Below are 20,350 nucleotides of genomic sequence, written 5' to 3' on the forward strand. Positions count from 1 at the left end.
TAATTAAATTAATTAATTCATTGACCAAATTTAATTAATTAAATTGATTAAATATTGAACCTGACTAAGTTAAGAGATTGGTTAAGCCTATTTGGACTTATATTTGTAGGCTACTAAGGTTTGAAATCTATAGAGAATACAATTAATATTCTTGCTAGAACAAGGACAAAAAAAATTTAGTTTTCTCAATCTTGTTATTTATGTGGATTTTCATTGGAGGCTAAATAATTGGACAACTGTGAATTGCAAATCATGATTGTTCAGGTTCAAGAAAAGCAAAGAAGTTTGCATGATTCAACAAAGGTATAACCTTCTACCACAGTTTCCATCTAAGCACAAAAAAAAAAAAAAATTCTTTGTGGAAATTGAAAATCTTGTTTAATTTTCGCTGTGCATGTTAAGTAAATTCTCAACATCGCTTTGTATCACACATTTTATGCATTTGCTTGACCATGCTCCTAAATTTTATTTTTTATCGAGTGACTCCTAAATTCTATTTCCCCGAGTCACTCGACAAAGAATAAAATTTTAGTAAAGTCTTATCCTTTAATTAGAAAATCAAATATTATATATATATATATATATATATATATATAATCAAGAAACCTTAAATTACTTAACAATGGGTATTAATGAGAGACGCTAGTTTTTCATTATACCAATTTAAAAAAGAAGAAGAAGAAGTTATATTAACTATTTTAACACAACTAATATTTTTAAACGGAAATTTCGTCTCATCATATTTATGTATATAAATTTACATCTAACGTGCAATCAATCATACATAATTAAGCACTCATTTGACTCTCATTAAATCTCATCAAATTAAATTAAATTTTTCTCTCTCCTATTTTTAACCACACAGTTTTCAATAAAATAATATTATACGTAAATCGAAAACTTTTCATTCTTTTACAATCATCAATTTCAAAAAAAAAAAAAAACACTATTTTCCCTATTATAACAAAAAATAATGGGGCCACATGGGCTAATCTTGTATGTGATAATGGACTAATATTACCTAGGCTTTTTTAGTCAAAAGAAAGACTAGTCAATCAATTCTAAAGGGGACATTGCACTTAACCATTGAATGCTTCAGTGCAATAACATATCTATCTTGTTGCAACATGTATCCTACGCTAGTTATCTTTCACAACCAATCACAATATATATTCTATACTAGCTGGACACAAACCTTAAACAAATGGACACATGGATCCATAATTAAAACATGAGTCTCTCAAGTTGAAAAATGAAATTGGGCATTAAGATCGCCAGAGATTCATTAATTATTATACAAATGAATAAATCTTACAATCAAACAATCACATGGGTCGAGCCATTGTTATATTCTAAATATCCATTCAATAATATATAAGGCTTTGTTTGATTAACCAGCATTTTCCAATTTCCATGACATTAGAAATTGGTTTTCCAACTTTCACTTTGCACTTGTTTAATAGCAATTTTTCCCTAGAATTCATTTTCTTACTTTCCTTGCCACCTCAGCCGAATTCCACCTTTTTGATAATTTGGAATTTTCACCAATACCTGTTACTGTAGCGATTATTATTATTATTATTATTATTATTATTATTATTATTATTATTATTATTATTATTATTTTATTTTATTTTATCTTATTTTATTTATTTATTTATTTTACAATGGAAACAAATTCTAAGAATTATTGTAAAAAACTATTTTCCTTTAATTGGTAATTTTCATGTAAAACAAAGTCAAACGAATACTAAAAGATAGATGATTTTCTTGAATTTTTTTTTTTTTTGCAATGGAAATAATTTTTATCCCTAATACTAGTAAAATTTATTCATTTAATTGACAATTTTCATATAAAACAAAGTTAAACGAACACCAAAAAATACTTTTATTTCAATATTTTTCATATGAGAAATTATACCAATCAAATATAATAATTTACAATTCACGGGAAAACAATTTCTAGACAATTCAATTTCTTGGAATTTGTTTTCTTTTCATCCAATTTCATCTTTGCTATCAAACGGACTGAAGGCTATGTTTGATTCAACAGCTTTTTCATGGAAAATTTTCCACCTTTTCTTGTGTTTGCTAGACAATATTTTCTTGGCAATTCAAATTCCCACTTTACCTCACACGTTTATAAATTCTTGGATTTTAAGGAAAATCAATTCCCATAGGGTTTGGTGGTTTTTTATTTTCCTCTTTTTTGTTTTTGTTTTTTTTCATTTTTTCATTTTTATTTTTGACACTTGAAACAAATTTTAGGAACAGCTGTAAAATAAGATATTCCTTAAATTGAAATTTTTCATATAAAATAAAGTCAAACGAACATCAAAATATAGATTTTTTTTTTTTTTTTTTGCATGGAAACAAATTTTGGTAACAATTGTAAAAGATGATATCTTTAAATTGACAATTTTCATGAAAAAAAGCTAAACGAACACCAAAAGACACTTTTATTTCAACTTTTTTGGGTGGAAAATTATACCAATCAAACATAATAATTGATAATTTCCAGTAAAATAACTTTTAGGCAATTTAATTCCCTAAAATTCATTTTTTTCCACCCAAATTTCATCTTTGTAATCAAATGGACCCTAAAATTTTCGTATAGACTCAATTACCAATTTGACCAAATATATTAAAAGATTTGACCAATTGATTTATTTTGAATGAATTGTTAAAATGGTAATTTAGACCCCCAATATCCTAACTGTCCAAATTAGGCCGTGAACGTATGGTCGTAAAATAAGAATAAAAAAATTGTTATTTTCTTTAAATTTAGCATTGTTTGATAGACTCACATTTTCCATGGAAAATGGTAAATCAATACCATTTTTCAACTTTTCATATGTTTGATAGGTGAAATTTTTCATGAAAAATGAATTCCACATTTTCATGTCACATGGACATTTTCCTTGGAGAATTTGAATTCTCACCAAAAAATGGTGAGAATTCATTTTTCGATTTACAGTAGCATTTTTTTTTTGTCATTTATTTTTTTTTTTTTACAATGGAAACACATTCTAAGAGTTATTGTAAAAAATATTTCCTTTTAATTGGCAATTTTCATGTAAAAACAAAGTCAAACAAATACCAAAAGATAAATGATTTTCATGATTTTTTTTATTTTTTATTTTTTGCAATGGAAACAAATTTTATTTCCAATACCAGTAAAATATATCCTTTTAATTGATAATTTTTATGTAAAAGGAAATCAAACGAACACCAAAAAAATACTTTTATTTCAACATTTTTCACGTGAAAAATTATACCAATCAAACACAATAATTTACAATTTTCAAGAAAATAATTTCTAGGCAATTCAATTCCCTGAAATTCGTTTTCTTTTCACCCAAATTCCATCTTTCCAATCAAACGGATCATAGTTCGTTCCACCGTTGCTAATTAGAAAGTTGGTATCCTATAATATTGGGTATTTATTTATTTATTTTATTTTTTTAGAAAGTTGGTATCCCTTAGTTAGTGTAATAAATACAATTTTTTTTAAAAATTGGGTATTTATTTTATTTTTTATTTTTTGGGTGAAGTTCTTCGATTAACGATTAGATTTTATATTTTTTATTGCAAAATATGAGAAAAATTCAGTATAATAGACCATCCTATTTTTATTAACAAATTCTTTGAAGGCCCAAATACATCATACCTATTCGGCGAGGAAATAGTGGTCATTGGCCGGTTGACCAAACGATTTTTTCAAAGAGGACTTTGACCAGTTAAAAAAAAAAAGCAAAAATGTTTAAAATCTTGAAAACAAACAAAAATCAAGAGAAACTCAAATTTACATTTACCATTTGAAAAAGAAATAGAAGACAACAAGGAAAGTGGGAAATTACTGTAGCACCGTCGATCCAGGCACCGACAAAAAAGGAAAAACAGGAGACTTAGTTGGTTATTTCTCTCTGAAGAAGGTAATATTTTTATACCAAGAAAAAGTATGTTTTTATTTTATTTTTTGGAAAAAAGCATGATTTTATATATATGTGTTGAGAAATCCTTGTGTAAATGTGGAATTTGGATAAGAATATTGTTTTGGAAGGGAAAAATGAGGTGGAGATCGTCAAAAATGGAGTTTTTCGACGATCTCCAAGTTTTACCGTGGCTCGTGCCCCGTGCCCAGACGGACCAGTCAACTGGGCCGTCTGAGCACCAGACGCCCCAGTCAACTAGGGTGCCCAGCTGACTGGGCCGCCTGCTCGTAGTTGACTGTGCCCAGGCGGACAAGTCTGGGGCGCTTGGGCCGCACGTTATATAGGCTGTGGGCCTACAAATTTTTTTTTAATTTTTCGTAATTATTGAAGTTAATTAAATAATTAATAACTGCATATATTGTGTTCTCTAATATTTAATATTTTATTTGAATTGTTTAATTTTAATGTATATTATGTATTTAAAATTATTTATTTGAAATGTAAGATATAAATGTTTTATTATTTATCGAAATATTTATTAGTTGCTAATTAGTTTAATTAATTATTTTATATTAAGTAATAGTAAAATAATTAAAAGAAATAATTACATATTAAATAAGTAATATATATAAAGAATTTAAATACATATTTAAACATTTGTAAAACAATAAAAATAAGCAATTAAATTTGAAAATTAAAATATCAATCAAATTAATTTTTTGCAAAGCAATTAAAATAAATTTGTAAATATGAAATAAGGATTATGCGTAAAGAATTAAAATAAGTATTTAAACATTCATTAAAAATTAAAAATTAAAACTAAATTAAGTGTTAGAAAAATAATTAAAATAAGCAATTAAAATAAACTATCAAAAGAAGTGTTAGTAAAATAATTAAAATAATTAATTAAATGTTAAATAAGTAATATGCATAAAGAATTTAAATAAATATATAAACATTTATAAAATAATAAAAATAAATTAGGAAATGAAAATGTCAATCAAATTAATTTTTTGCGAAGCAATTAAAATAAATTTTTAAATATGAAATAAGCAATATGCGTAAAGAATTAAAATAAGTATTTAAACATTAATTAAAAATAAATAATTAAATTAAGTGTTAGGAAAATAATTAAAATAAGCAATTAAAATATTAAAAGAAACGATCAAAATAAGTGTTAGTGAAATAATTAAAAGAAATAATTAAATATTAAATAAGTAATATCAATCAAATTAGCAAATTAAGTATATGGAAAATAGTGATTTGCGTTCATTTTCTTTATTCCGTTATCGGTTGGTTATTGCATATAGTAGCAGTGTATTAGTATAATTTTGTTTATCAATTACCTATGAAAAAAATTTTGTTTATCGAACATCATTTGCACAGAGTTCTAATATTTAAAATTTTGCAGGATGGAATATCATCTAGACGACGTTGTCAGACAGATCCCGGGTAAAGTTACGTCGAATTGTAACTTTACTAGCTTCACTTTGGTATTAGATTTGCTGGATGACGAACACGCGGACATATTATGTTAATCATGCTTATGGCCATTGTATTCGTTGCGTGATGTACAGTGGTCTGGGCAGCTGCTCGTTATCCTGCTATGTCGGTTGCTGAAGCCAACTGACGGAGACGCCCTCCATTTTGATCTTGGGGGCAAGGTAGCAACGTTATCCATATTTGAGTTTGCCCTCGTAACTGGACTGCGATGTACGGACGAAGAAGAGGCGAGGGCCGTGTTCCGAGGAACAGGAGGCTGTTGAATGAATATTTTCGTGGACAGACGACGGTTACTCTAGCGCAGTTGGGAGATGCATTAAGGAGATGTGATCAGATGTCTGATAGGCTGAAGTTGGACTTGGTGCTTATCATTGAGAGCGTACTCCAGTGTCATCACAAGAAGACATCAATTGACATTTTCCATTTGGAGGTTGTTGATGATATTGATGCCTTCAACAACTACCATAGGGTCGGAGATGTTTTCTAGATACATTACGCGTGTTTAGGAGGGGGTTTTCGATGCCAAGGGGGGATAAGCACGAGCGCAAGTATGATGCATATGGACTACCGTTGGCGCTGCAGGTATATGTTTAAGTTAATGAATTACCTTCACTTTTTTTATTGAATTCTATACATAATAATTGTAATTGCTGCAGCTATGGGTGTACGAGACTGTCCCCATCTTAGCCAATCGGTATGCGAGGAGAGGGGAGACATGCTGTCCTCGAATGTATCACTGGCGAGCACAAGACAAGCCGCTTGCCAGACAATCATTGACTTTTCTCGACGATCATGAGGTACGTATTATGCAATTGCTATTTATGTTGTATGTCCTTTTACAATCTTAATACATAGTCATTAATTGTGTCATGTCAAAATGTCAGCTTAAAGTTCTCACTGAATTAGCACCGTCGATCAAGGAGGAGAGTCAGTTTTATATTCACGAATTGCCTGTTCGGACTACGCATGATGATCAGATGCCTGAGTCCAGGGTGGATCGAGATAGGATATGTTACTGTGCAGGATTTGTTAAATATCGATTTGATCTTGTAATTAAGTGCTTCACTTGTAATATTTATTTTTTCAGGAGGGTCGTTCAATACTACCTCTGTCGAGGATGTCACCTCCACCGAGGAGATCACATCCGACGAGGATGTCACCTCCGTCGAGAAGATCACGTCCGGCTACGCTAGAGGTTCAGATGCCTGAGTCCAGCGTTGATCGAGATAGAGTATGTTACTTAAAAACAATTTTTCGATTGTCGTTTTAATTTATTTGTTAGGTTATTCATTTGTAATAGTTATTTTTCAGGAGGGCCGTCTAGTATAACCTCCTTTAAAAAAAAAACTAAATTAAGTGTTAGAAAAATAATTAAAATAAGCAATTAAAATATCAAAATAAGTTTTAGTAAAATAATTAAAAGAAATAATTATATATTAAATAAGTAATATATATAAAGAATTTAAATACATATTTAAACATTTGTAAAATAATAAAAATAAGCAATTAAATTTGAAAATTAAAATATGAATCAAATTAATTTTTGCAAAGCAATTAAAATAAATTTGTAAATATGAAATGAGCATTATGCGTAAAGAATTAAGATAAGTATTTAAAAATTCATTAAAAATAAAAAACTAAATTAAGTGTTAGAAAAAATAATTAAAATAAGCAATTAAAATAAACTATCAAAAGAAGTGTTAGTAAAATAATTAAAATAATTAATTAAATGTTAAATAAGTAATATGCATAAAGAATTTCAATAAATATATAAACATTTATAAAATAATAAAAATAAATTAGGAAATGAAAATGTCAATCAAATTAATTTTTTGCGAAGCAATTAAAATAAATTTTTAAATATGAAATAAGCAATATGCGTAAAGAATTAAAATAAGTATTTAAACATTAATTAAAAATAAATAATTAAATTAAGTGTTAGGAAAATAATTAAAATAAGCAATTAAAATATTAAAAGAAACGATCAAAATAAGTGTTAGTGAAATTATTAAAAGAAATAATTAAATATTAAATAAGTAATATCAATCAAATTAGCAAATTAAGTATATGGAAAATAGTGATTTGCGATCATTTTCTTTATTCCGTTATCGGTTGGTTATTGCATATAGTAGCAGTGTATTAGTATAATTTTGTTTATCAATTACCTATGAAAAAATTTTTGTTTATCGAACATCATTTGCACAGGGTTCTAATATTTAAAATTTTGCAGGATGGAATATCATCTAGACGACGTTGTCAAACAGATCCCGGGTAAAGTTACGTCGAATTGTAACTTTACTAGCTTCACTTTGGTATTAGATTTGCTGGATGACGAACACGCGGACATATTATGTTAATCATGCTTATGGCCATTGTATTCGTTGCGTGATGTACAGTGATCTGGGCAGCTGCTCGTTATCCTGCTATGTCGGTTGCTGAAGCCAACTTACGGAGACGCCCTCCATTTTGATCTTGGGGGCAAGGTAGCAACGTTATCCATATTTGAGTTTGCTCTCGTAACTGGACTGCGATGTACGGACGAAGAAGAGGCGAGGGCCGTGTTCCGAGGAACAGGAGGCTGTTGAATGAATATTTTCGTGGACAGACGATGGTTACTCTAGCGCAGTTGGGAGATGCATTAAGGAGATGTGATCAGATGTCTGATAGGCTGAAGTTGGACTTGGTGCTTATCATTGAGAGCGTACTCCAGTGTCATCACAAGAAGACATCAATTGACATTTTCCATTTGGAGGTTGTTGATAATATTGATGCCTTCAACAACTACCATAGGGTCGGAGATGTTTTCTAGATACATTACGCGTGTTTAGGAGGGGGTTTTCGATGCCAAGGGGGGATAAGCACGAACGCAAGTATGATGCATATGGACTACCGTTGGCGCTGCAGGTATATGTTTAAGTTAATGAATTACCTTCACTTTTTTATTGAATTCTATACATAATAATTGTAATTGCTGCAGCTATGGGTGTACGAGACTGTCCCCATCTTAGCCAATCGGTATGCGAGGAGAGGGGAGACATGCTGTCCTCGAATGTATCACTGGCGAGCACAAGACAAGCTGCTTGCCAGACAATCATTGACTTTTCTCGACGATCATGAGGTACGTATTATGCAATTGCTATTTATGTTGTATGTCCTTTTACAATCTCAATACATAGTCATTAATTGTGTCATGTCAAAATGTCAGCTTAAAGTTCTCACTGAATTAGCACCGTCGATCAAGGAGGAGAGTCAGTTTTATATTCACGAATTGCCTGTTCGGACTACGCATGATGATCAGATGCCTGAGTCCAGGGTGGATCGAGATAGGATATGTTACTGTGCAGGATTTGTTAAATATCGATTTGATCTTGTAATTAAGTGCTTCACTTGTAATATTTATTTTTTCAGGAGGGTCGTTCAATACTACCTCTGTCGAGGATGTCACCTCCACCGAGGAGATCACATCCGACGAGGATGTCACCTCCGTCGAGAAGATCACGTCCGGCTACGCTAGAGGTTCAGATGCCTGAGTCCAACGTTGATCGAGATAGAGTATGTTACTTAAAAACAATTTTTCGATTGTCGTTTTAATTTATTTGTTAGGTTATTCATTTGTAATAGTTATTTTTCAGGAGGGCCGTCTAGTATAACCTCCTGCACCTAATCACCGTATTTCGACAATTGATTTGTCTAAACTCCTGATGGAGATGAGAGGAGACATGGCAGAGTTACGGGATAATGTCGTAACACTACGAGCTGAGTACGGTGACATGGCAGAGTTTATGATATGATGTCGCAATGTTATGAGCTAAGTTAGAGACCTTCATGCTGAGGTTGCAGCGATTCGTGACGACATAGCAGGCCTGCGTGGGACGGTCGATTATCGAGATGGAGGAGCTAGTGGAGGGACAGGTCACTATCAGGACAGAGGGATTGGTGGCTATCGGGACGAAGGGACTGGTGGCTATTGGGACAAAGGGACTAGCGGCTATCGGGATGGAGGGGTTGGTGGTTATCAGGGGGAGGGAGTCAGATGGGGTATGTTGACTCATCGTAGCCATCAGTTGCTGCATTTGATTCATTTTTAAATGACACGATGGGATGGACGAGCGAGAGGGGATACCTGTGGTGGAGAGGGTACCCGAGGAGGAGGGAGTGCCCGTGCAGGGAATACCTGAGGATGTCGGGAGGTACCAGAGGAGGAAAGGGTACCGGAGCTGGAGGTGGTACCCGAGATGACGTTACCCGAGGCAGAGGGGATACCCGAGGAGATGGGGGTGCACGTGCAGGGGATACTTGAGGACGTCGATGGGGTATTGGAGGAGGAGAGGGTACCGGAGGTAGAGGTGGTACCTGAGAAGATGCCAAACTCGCTGGACCTGGTCTTTGTGTCGAACGAGGTGATCCCGATAGTGGGCGAGGGGGTCATCCTGATGGCTGGGGAGATGGAGGTTCCCGAGATGGACGAGGAGAGGACGCCTGTTGTTGACGTGCTGGAGCTGGTGGTCAGCAAGAGGCCGAGGGTGTCATCACAGTACGTCGTTTTTTCCTTTACCGCGGAGGCAAAAAGGAGAAGGTTTGTCGACGGGACGCACCCGAATTTATTCAAGAAGGTGGATCACGCCAAGTGGAAAGCCTTTGAGATGGAGTGGAGAGCAATAAAGCCTGGGTAAGTTTTGTATTTTATAGAATTAGTATAGTACGCAGACGCAAACACATGTATACTTCTTGTAACTAAAAATTATGTTCTTATTTTTTCAGGTACAGCCGCACGATTGCTCAAAAGACGATCTCAAATGCTTACAAGTGGTTCCACGACATCAACACTTCGGAGGCTTGGCTCGCTGAAGATGTAAGCGAAATGAAAATATTGTTATTTATTATGTATGTTCAAAATCAAAATTTTGAATCAAATTCATAGATTAACTCCTTTCTTTATTGGTGTTTCTTAATGTAGCACATCGACTTGATCATGGATTTGCTATGAAATCGAGCTGAAAGACATCCAAAATCGTTCAACATTCCCAGCAGACTCATATTGAACATTGAGTTCATTCGTGCCGTTGACATTGAGTACCGGTCGTTCCAAGTTATGGGTAACGAGTACACGGTGCCGACATATATGATAGAGTGGGTCGTAGGGATGTGGCCGAGTGTCGGAGCAAAGCCATGGGAGGGCTGTACGCATATGTACATGCCAGTATGTGTGAATCATGACTACATTGCAGTGAAAATCATATTCGCCGACTCTACTATGTATATGTACGACCCTGATCATTCATGCTTGACATAAGGTCAACTCGAGCAAAATCTAGAATCGGTGTTTGTGATCATTCCTATGATGGCTAGACGAGCGTACATCACTGTGCAGGACAAATTGACCACCGGGTGGAACACGACGGTGGCGAGGTAGCAAATATCGTAAGTGTTTGTAATTTTATTTTTGTCATTTGCATCTTAGACTCTAACTAATTTTCGATGTGCTAATACAACATTGTTTAATTGTAGGAGTGATTGCGGCACGTTCGTCATCAAGTACATAAAATTTTTAAGTGTGACACATAAGGTTGATGCAATCAAATAGCCATGGATACAAAATTGGAGAAATAAATTAGCATGTGATTTATTTGAATTTTATGGGGATCCGTAAATAATTGTACATATTTTTACATTTATTTAAACATTGTACATTTCATTCATTCATTTGTAGTTACGAAAGAATTGTAAAATGTTAATTATTTATGTAATATTTAAATATTTATTTTACAACTTATGTGTTTATTTATAATATTTGTGTGTATTGTGGATAACGCAGTGTCTAGAAAAAACTTCGATTTCAAATAATTAATATAAATAATATGCATAAATAATGTGTGTAACAAATGAAAGTAATGAATGAAATGTTTAAAAAAAACTAATTCTAATAATTAATATAAATAATTAACATCAATGTTATAAATAATTACGTTGTCAATAGTTATTAAAATTACATATCCGTTACATTGTCATGCAGAGGAAATTGACTTGTACAATATCTTCTAGTATACCCTGTTGCACCGCACTTACCGCACTTACGAGGTTGGGGAAACTCCCTGGTAAATAGTATTCTAGACGTACGTGTACTTCCAGGACTACGTGGTCCAACTGCTGTTGACAACAAGTTATTCAGTGGGAGAATGTGGTCAGGAACTTCCCACTCGACTTCGTTTGATACAGGAAATATTGTTTTCGTATACGCTGCTCTCCAATAATCAGTCATGTAATACACACTGCATAAGGTGTGTGGTGGAAATCCTCTATGCATAGTCACTGTCACTGCATATGTACACGGAAAACTCTCCAACTGAAACAGTCTACACGTGCACGCGTTATCACTCAAGTCCACGATGTATCCGAAATTACGTGCACTTCTCACGAAGAAGCGAAACTGATCTAGTGGTTCTACATATACTTTTCTCGCCACATCTAGAGTCTTGAAGAGCTTATCTTCTTGAGTCGGGGTTAGCACACTTGCACAACTCTGTGATTCCTCACGTCGATTATGAAACCACTGTTGTAGCTTGTCACGAATGTTCTCAATCATTGCGAGAATTGGTAACTCTCGATCTTTCTTGAATAAAACGTTAAGCAACTCTGCATTGTTCGACGTCATCATATTGTATCGACATCCTGAAAAATGTGATCGTGCCCAATGTTCAATCCCCATCTTTGTTAAATACTCCCATGCAACATGCGATTTACTGTCTATTTCGACCATGAACTTTTCAAACTCTTCAAAACTGTAAGCCTCTGCCGCTCTCCTAAACAACGCAACGATGCTCTTGCCTCGATACATGGTCTTTAGGTTTCCCCGTATATGGTACATACAATAACCAGGATGTGCTTCGGGGAAGACTTCAGCGATACCATTTATTATTGAATGCCCTCGATCAGTTACGAATGCAAGGTTTTCGACATCCTCAATAACTTTCCTCATCTTCGTGAAAAATCAACTCATCGCTACATCATTTTCTCCGTCGACTATGCCGAACGAAAGAGGGTAAATTTGGATGTTCCATCTTGGCATGTTGCAATAATCAACTTGCCCCCGTATCTCGCCTTAAGGGCTGTACTGTCGACTAAGATTAGGGGTCACATTACATTTCGAAATCCTCGAACACATTATTCAAGGGCCATAAAGAAATATTTGAAGCGATTATTGTCATCATTTTCAATAAAAAATGCCGACCCAGTATTAATTCTTCTCATGTTATAGCAATACCTGGCCAATGTAAATAAAAATAATCATAATTTAGATAATCTATTAAATATTAAATGAATAGAAAAATAAACAATTCAATTATATAATTAATTACATATAAATAAACAATTGAAATAAAATAATTAAAAATTAAAATAACAAAGAAATAAACACTTAAACAATGAAATACCTTGCTAATTTAGCATAACTCTCTTGGGTCGAACTCATCAAATCCTCCAATGCACATTCTTTAGCCTTCTCCTGTACTCTCGTCGAACGTCATTAATGATGTCCGAAGGTTTGTAAATCGTTCGTGGGTCCTAGAACTTGTGCATTATTTCTCGACTAATGAACCATTATCAGGCTTGCCTATGATCATTTCGACGAATACCCACTTCGCAAGTATGTTTCCGTGCATACTTACGGACTACAAAGAACTCATTCATGCCATCTTAGTTGCTCGCAAACACCAATAGCAACTGTCGTCAATGCATATAATTGTGTACGTCGATTTGTTTGATTTGTTCACTTTAAACTCGAAGTTATGTTTTGAAGCAATCCAGTGCATAGCTTCTTGCAATTCTTTCATTGATCTGAATAGTTGCTCGACATATACATCTTCATCATCGGGAACTACGCACGAACAATTAGAGAACCGTGTACTCGGTCCAGCCTGTGAGCTCCCACCCGACTCATGTCTCTTACGGGATAAAGCAATCAAATCCTCGTTTATAAATGCGTTTTCATTCTCGTTGTCTTCAACTATCGATGGAATTCTGTGCGTAATAGTGTGATCATGGTGAGTAGCAGTGGTATCGGGAATAACCACATCATCTTTATGATCAATCTGAATTGTATCCCAAATATCATTTACATTACGATTCTCTTCATTTGAAACTTCGTGTTCACCCTCGTAGACATTCTTCCCTAATAAAGTTACGCAAATAGGAGTCGACTTTCGGCATTGGTTCAATTTAATTAGATGTTTCATTTCCATTTCAGAAGTAACTTTCATAGGTGGAATTGGAATGGTTGAATGCTTATGAAATAAAAATCCCAATTCTATATCGTACTGAAAGGGATCAACTTAAGCATGTTTTGTATATCATGGTACATTTTTGCAAACGATGTACTCCTTGTATAAAAATTGCTTTAATCTCATCTCCTTTACTCGTCCATTTCCATTCTCACCGAGCATTATCATTCATTTGAAATCCATCGAAGTAACAAATTGGGACACATGCTGATGTCATATCTACCACAAATTAAAAATAAGGAATTAATATATAATTTTTTAAATTGTTCGTTTCATATTTAATTTAATTTTATACTTTAAATAATTCATTGATTATTTTAATTGTTTAAAAAATATTTATTTCAATTAGTATTAAATATTCATTATTATTTACTTTAATAAACATATATTAAATATGAACAAATAAATTATAAATTTTGAAAGAAAAAAAACAGTCGGCTGGTCCGACTGGAAACAGCCGATCCTTATGTCTGGACCGGCTGACATTTTTTATTTTTTTCCCTTTTCAACGAAATAATGTTTAAATATTTATTTTACAGACACCTATAAATTTTTCTTGTAAAATATATGCATACAGAGATTATTTTTTTTCATTTTTGCTATAAAAAATTATACATCTGTGTTTAAATACTGTAATAATTCATCTGCCTTTGTCAAAATAAGATTTAAAGATTCAAACAGTAAATTTAACTAAAACAAAATTAAAAATATGTATTTACACTTACCAATTTTCAGTGCCGATTGTGAATATTGTTTTTTTGTTGAACCTTTGATAATTTTGTGAGATTTCAATATTCTAGTAGATGAATATTGTTTTTTCACTGTATTGGAGGAATTGATAAGCAAAATTGATTTTGAAATTTACGTGTGGAAGTGATTGAATTTATTTAAACTTTTAAGAGTATTATTATTTTTTAAAGAATTAACATATTTTTGTAATTGTGGAACATAAATAAGGATACAATTGTATTTTTCAATACGAGAGGCCAATGTGGTAAATAAAAAAAAAAAAGGGTCAAAATGCAAAACTTCTTGTTTTTCTGAGCCAATTTAAAAAGTACCCTGTACCCCCCCTATTCAGCTCAAAGTATTTCCATCCAAGCAGTTTTACCCTTAATCCATAAGCCGAGAAGTAGGATCCCCGGCCGCTGCGAATACCGACAAAATCTCTCTCTCCCCGCTCCAATTCTGTTTAGCTGCAGTTATTAATAATAAGTTCTACCAAATATGTAAGTTCTTGATTACCTCTCTTCAATCCATTTAATGTTTGTATTTTTATATGTTTATGATTAATATTCGATATGAAGGTCCCGAATATGCGTGAAGAACTTGCCAAGATATGTATCCGATGACCGCCTCAGAGAATTCTTCTCCCAGAAAGGCGAAGTTACTGACGCCAAGCTCATGCGCACCAAGTATTCTTTTTCTTTTCACTATTTCCATTTTTTCTATGTTTTATACCTTTTATTTTTATTATTTTTATTTTTTATTTCCAATATCTGAATAATGGAATGTACTTCAATTTTGGTGCAGGGATGGGAAGAGTAGGCAGTTTGGATTTGTGGGATACAGGACTGAGCAAGAAGCAAAGGAAGCCATTAACTACTTTCACGGGTCTTTCATGGATACTTGCAAAATTCATTGCGAAGTTCGTATTTTCTAATTGGTTTTGTGTCTTTTGCTATTTGTTATTATTAATTTGATGCCAACTCTTACTTCATAAGACAGGTTTGATTTCAAGAAAATACTTGCTTAATGAAGAAATAGTAATTGAGTGCTTATAAAGTACACTTCCCTAAAATGGATCATAAGAAACGTATTTGCAGACCTAAACAAATTGACTTTTCATCGAAGGTTGTGGAGTGGTGAATTGCACTTGTAATCTTCTTTTAATGCAGTATGCTTATCACATGCTTAGGTATTTTAATTAAAAGGAAAAAGGATAGAGTAACCTTTATCTGAACACAGATTGCTCGGAAGGTTGGAGATCCAGAAATACCACGTCCATGGAGTCGATACTCATCAAAGAAACAGGAGAGTTCATCTGGAGCAGAAAATAAATTAAATGGGCCTAAAGGTTCTAAAGTTGTAGCAGCTAAAGGAGAGATTAAGAAGAGTAAGAAGGATGATGGGAATGATGACCCTCAATATCAAGAGTTTCTACAGGTCATGCAGCCGCGTAGCAAATCTAAAATGTGGGCAAATGATGCCCTTACAGCTCCCTCTCTTGAGAAAGGTAAAGATGCCAGTAACAGGAAACTCCAAGTAAAAGATAGTCATTGGAAATTAGATGAACCGAGTGCTCAGTTTGAGGGAACTGTGGCAAATGAAAATATAATTTTAGAGAATCAAGAGGCTGTTACTGCGGACAGTTTAGTTCACAATGAAATTGTATCTGATATGGATTACTTCAAGAGCAGAGTTAAAAAAGAGTGGTCAGATTTAGAAAGTAATGATGCTGATGACTCTGATATGGATGATGATAGTGATAGCAGTGGCAAGACTTTGAACAAAAACAAACATGGTCCTGTTGGGGATACACTCGAACCGGAAATTTCAGAAGGGGAGACTGAAGATGTCTCCTCTGAAATATCTAGTGAGAAAATATTCCACTCAGACGATCTGTCATCAAGTACAAAAGATGAGAAAGAAGGAATCCTTGAGACCGGCCGCCTTTACATCCGTAATCTGCCATACACTGCCACGTACAGTTCAAGCCCTGTGCCAATAGCTATTTCTTATCATTTTCTTTTTGTTTTTTTTTTCTTATGCACCATGCGCCTTCTGATGTGACACAGCGAAGAGGAGTTGGAAGAACACTTTAGAAAATTTGGTGACATCTCAGAGGTCCATATTGTTGTTGATAGAGATACAAAACGGTCCAAGGGCATAGCATTTGTTCTTTATGCTCTTCCAGAATCTGCTGCTAGGTATTGTATCCTGGGGTAGAACCCTGAATTGTACCTAATGCACTACGACCTCAGCATACACTTCCTCCTAAATGTACAATGTAATGAACTGGCTGTTATAATCACATCGCCAAAACATGAGAAGTTAATGTTTTAATGATTTTGAAGCTTTCATACTATTGACAATATCTCATTCCAAAAGTACAAAATCAATACATCAATCCTGTTCAATGCACTGTGTTAACCTGTATGTGCCTTTACTGATTTACATAGGTTTCCTTTAGCCATGAGAGTTTCCTTGGATCTTTTGTTAGATGATGCTCTGTTTTCCTGACATTTTCTGCTAGGTTTTTATCTTATGGGTTAGGTTTATTTACATCATTCTCTTGTATTTTTTAATAATTACAACGATTAGTATTCATTTGATTGTGCCATAAATTTTTCTTGTAAAATATATGCATACAGAGATTATTTTTTTTCATTTTTGCTATAAAAAATTATACATCTGTGTTTAAATACTGTAATAATTCATCTGCCTTTGTCAAAATAAGATTTAAAGATTCAAACAGTAAATTTAACTAAAACAAAATTAAAAATATGTATTTACACTTATCAATTTTCAGTGCCGATTGTGAATATTGTTTTTTTGTTGAACCTTTGATAATTTTGTGAGATTTCAATATTCTAGTAGATGAAAGAAAAAATTTCTTTTTCACTGTATTGGAGGAACTGATAAGCAAAATTGATTTTGAAATTTACGTGTGGAAGTGATTGAATTTATTTAAACTTTTAAGAGTATTATTATTTTTTAAACACTACTTTTGTCAAAAGCTGTGATATTTGGTGCTTTCTTCAGAGCTTTGGAAGAGTTGGACAGGTCAGATTTTCAAGGGAGATTATTGCATATCATGCCAGCAAAAGGAAAGAATTCTTCTGATAAGCAAGAGTATGTAGAATCTGAGCATTTTTGCCTCTTATTTTCCATCTTTCATCGATCTGTTATGGCTGGATTCCAAATCCCACACTACTTCAATCACCCAGTAAGAATTAACCCGGAATTGTAAATGAAATCAGTTAACCAACTATATTTTGTAGATATTCCAAACAAAATTACAGTGAAAGCTAGAATGGAGAAGATGAAAGAGAGAAGGAAGAGAATAAGGGGGTGCATTCAACTTTTAAAGACTTTGATGGACTTTTTTTAAATGACGTCTTTTGTGGATTTCGTGGATCTTTTATAAATAAATTTGTATAGAATTAGTGGAAGTCTTTCGTAAATTTCTATGGATTTTCATTTTGAAATTTTTATAGACTTTTGTGGAGTTCAAAAGATTTTTGAAGACTTTCATTTGAAATAAAATTCACATGGATCTGGTGTGAAATTTTCACATATGAGGTGTTAGATCTCACAGTTCCCCTTTTCCTCCCCCTTCTTCCCGTAAAAAAAAAAAAAAAAAAAAAAAAAAATTGAAAAAAATATAGATGGTTCAATATTATTAGTGTAGTATATAAAAATCAATATATTTAAATTTAATTATAAATTCTCTATATAAAATTTTATAATTTAATAAAAAAATATATTTTTCCCAAAAAAAAAAAAGAACGAAAAAAGAAAAAAAGTTACAAGAATCCAATTTAATTTTTCATAGAAAATAGAGATAAATAATAGGAGAGAAAGAAAAATAAATAGAATAGAATTAATAGAAAAAATAAATTTTAATCATACGTGTCCATGGAAGGTTAAAGGAAAGAAAGATTGAAATTTTATTTTATTTTATTTTTGTGAAAGTTTCCCAAAATCTCGTGATTAATTAGAGACAAATTTTAAAATTTTATATGAGTACTTTTTGTTTAAAAGTTAGTACCCCAGATACTTTTATAAAAGTATCTAAAAGTCATTAAAATTTGAATATCCAAAGACTCATAGAGACTTCTAAAAAATTTTAATTGAATACACCATAATTTTTAGAGACTTTTAAAAGTCTCAATTAAATACACCGTAACTTTTAGAGAGTCTTTAAAAGTCTCAATTGAATACCCTTAAATTTTTTAAATCCCAAAAACTCTTTAAAAGTCTTAATTGAATACATTCCCCTTAGTTATAGAGTAATGAAAATCAGGTAATCCACTTCGCATACACTGCCTTCCCTTTGTAATGACCCAGAATTTACCCTTTGAATCATTCAAACTTATTGTGTAATAAAATCTTAACTTTCATAAAAATATAATTGTTGTACCAATTACACTAATTGGAAATGAAGAATTCCTAAGTCAAAAGTAAAATAATAAATTGTTCTATAATATCTTTATTATACTATCAGTGACTAGTTCCAAACTCTAACGCCTCAGATCTCAATTACTTAGGGGGAATAATCATAAACAATGAGAAAATCTCAATAAGAAGTTCATCTTATGCTGCATCTCATCTGCAGGACCAATAATTTTACCCAACAATCATCAAAGACACTTAAACAGAAGAGGAATGAGGAAAGGAAGGCTTCTGAAGCCAGTGGAAATACACGAGGATGGAATAGTTTATTCATGAGATCCGACACGGTAAGTTTGGAGTCAATCTTTCTATATAAATGTATTTATTATTTACATCAGGTGTTTTCATTCTCATTTAGGATTCCTATGGAAGGAAAAATCTGTTTTCAGGTTTAGATCTTTAGGATAATTTTTGAATGTTCCATAGTCTAAAGACTTCAAATAAATTTTGAGACGAAATCAAACTTTTAGGTAATTATTTCATTTCTGTGTCCTCTGCTTTTATTGGTTTGGCATGGTTACTCGTAAAGTGTATCTTCATCAGCCTTGATTTTGTTCATTATTAATCTACTGCAATGCTCTGCATTTTTTAGAATATTGTATTTTCAAATGTAGTCACAATAAAACATGGCTGAAAATTAGATCAGCTTAGTGGATAGTAATTCGCTCATGAGAGCTTCAATGGATGGAACCTAAAGCTAATTGCTGGAACAAAGAGATTTATATTGAGTTATACTTGGAATACTTGGGTTGTGTGCTATTCCTACAAAGGATGTCAATAATAATTTGTTGGTTCATCAATCATAACTGAATAAATTAATACTATTGGTTGGAGTTTGATTGTGTTTGCCGACTGGCCCAGGTTGTGTAAATACAGTCTTCATTGTAATGGATCGTAATTGATGAATGATATTCAATCTTATTCTTCTGTCTCCCAAGTTTCTTTTTCGGCTTTAACTTAAGAGATAGGACCTGGAATTAACTCTTTCTAGAAGGTTCTGAAATCTCTTTGTTCAATTAGACCATAACAGCCTCCTTTACTGAAGAAGTAAACAGAAAATGCTAGTAGCAGCGTTGAACTAATACGCAAACTTTCTTCCCCTTAGATGAATAAAATATCCCCCCTTCTTATACTAACAATTATTCTGCTTGGATTTATGCTTTAATTTCTTGACATTACTGACTTGACTTCAACTCGATGATCTTGTCTGCTCCTTCACACTGTAGGTCGTTGAAAACATTGCACGAAAATTTGGTGTTAGTAAAAGTGAATTACTAGATAGAGAAGCTGATGATCTTGCTGTGCGCATTGCATTGGGAGAAACTCAAGTGATTGCCGATACAAAAAAAGCTCTTTCAAAGGCAGGAATTAATGTTTCCTCATTAGAGGAGTTCGCCTCTGGGAAAACTGGTGGTTTGAAGAGAAGCAACCATGTTATCTTGGTGAAGAACTTGCCCT

At 32.8% G+C, this 20,350-nt stretch overlaps 2 protein-coding genes across 2 annotated transcripts in view; one reads left to right on the forward strand and one right to left on the reverse strand.

Moving 5' to 3' along the window:
* Positions 1-11,424: 11,424 nt before the first annotated feature.
* Positions 11,425-12,414, reverse strand: LOC111385421. The gene is made up of 2 exons (XM_023009804.1): positions 12,127-12,414; positions 11,425-11,958 (listed from the first exon to the last, which is right to left on the reverse strand). The coding sequence occupies exons 1-2, from the start codon at positions 12,412-12,414 to the stop codon at positions 11,425-11,427; spliced, it is 822 nt and encodes a 273-aa protein (XP_022865572.1).
* Positions 12,415-14,787: 2,373 nt separating this feature from the next.
* The window catches only part of LOC111385423 (multiple RNA-binding domain-containing protein 1-like), an 8,907-nt gene continuing 3,344 nt past the window's right edge, over positions 14,788-20,350 (forward strand). The window contains exons 1-8 of the mRNA XM_023009805.1: positions 14,788-14,943; positions 15,022-15,129; positions 15,248-15,362; positions 15,683-16,419; positions 16,513-16,644; positions 17,480-17,569; positions 19,056-19,179; positions 20,119-20,345. Of these exons, the coding sequence (XP_022865573.1) occupies positions 14,942-14,943; positions 15,022-15,129; positions 15,248-15,362; positions 15,683-16,419; positions 16,513-16,644; positions 17,480-17,569; positions 19,056-19,179; positions 20,119-20,345 (1,535 nt within the window). The 5' untranslated portion in view covers positions 14,788-14,941. The remainder of the gene's footprint in view (positions 14,944-15,021; positions 15,130-15,247; positions 15,363-15,682; positions 16,420-16,512; positions 16,645-17,479; positions 17,570-19,055; positions 19,180-20,118; positions 20,346-20,350) is intronic.

The sequence above is a fragment of the Olea europaea genome, unplaced genomic scaffold, assembly GCF_002742605.1.
Source record: "Olea europaea var. sylvestris unplaced genomic scaffold, O_europaea_v1 scaffold3160, whole genome shotgun sequence".
In the NCBI taxonomy this organism is placed as follows: domain Eukaryota; kingdom Viridiplantae; phylum Streptophyta; class Magnoliopsida; order Lamiales; family Oleaceae; genus Olea; species Olea europaea.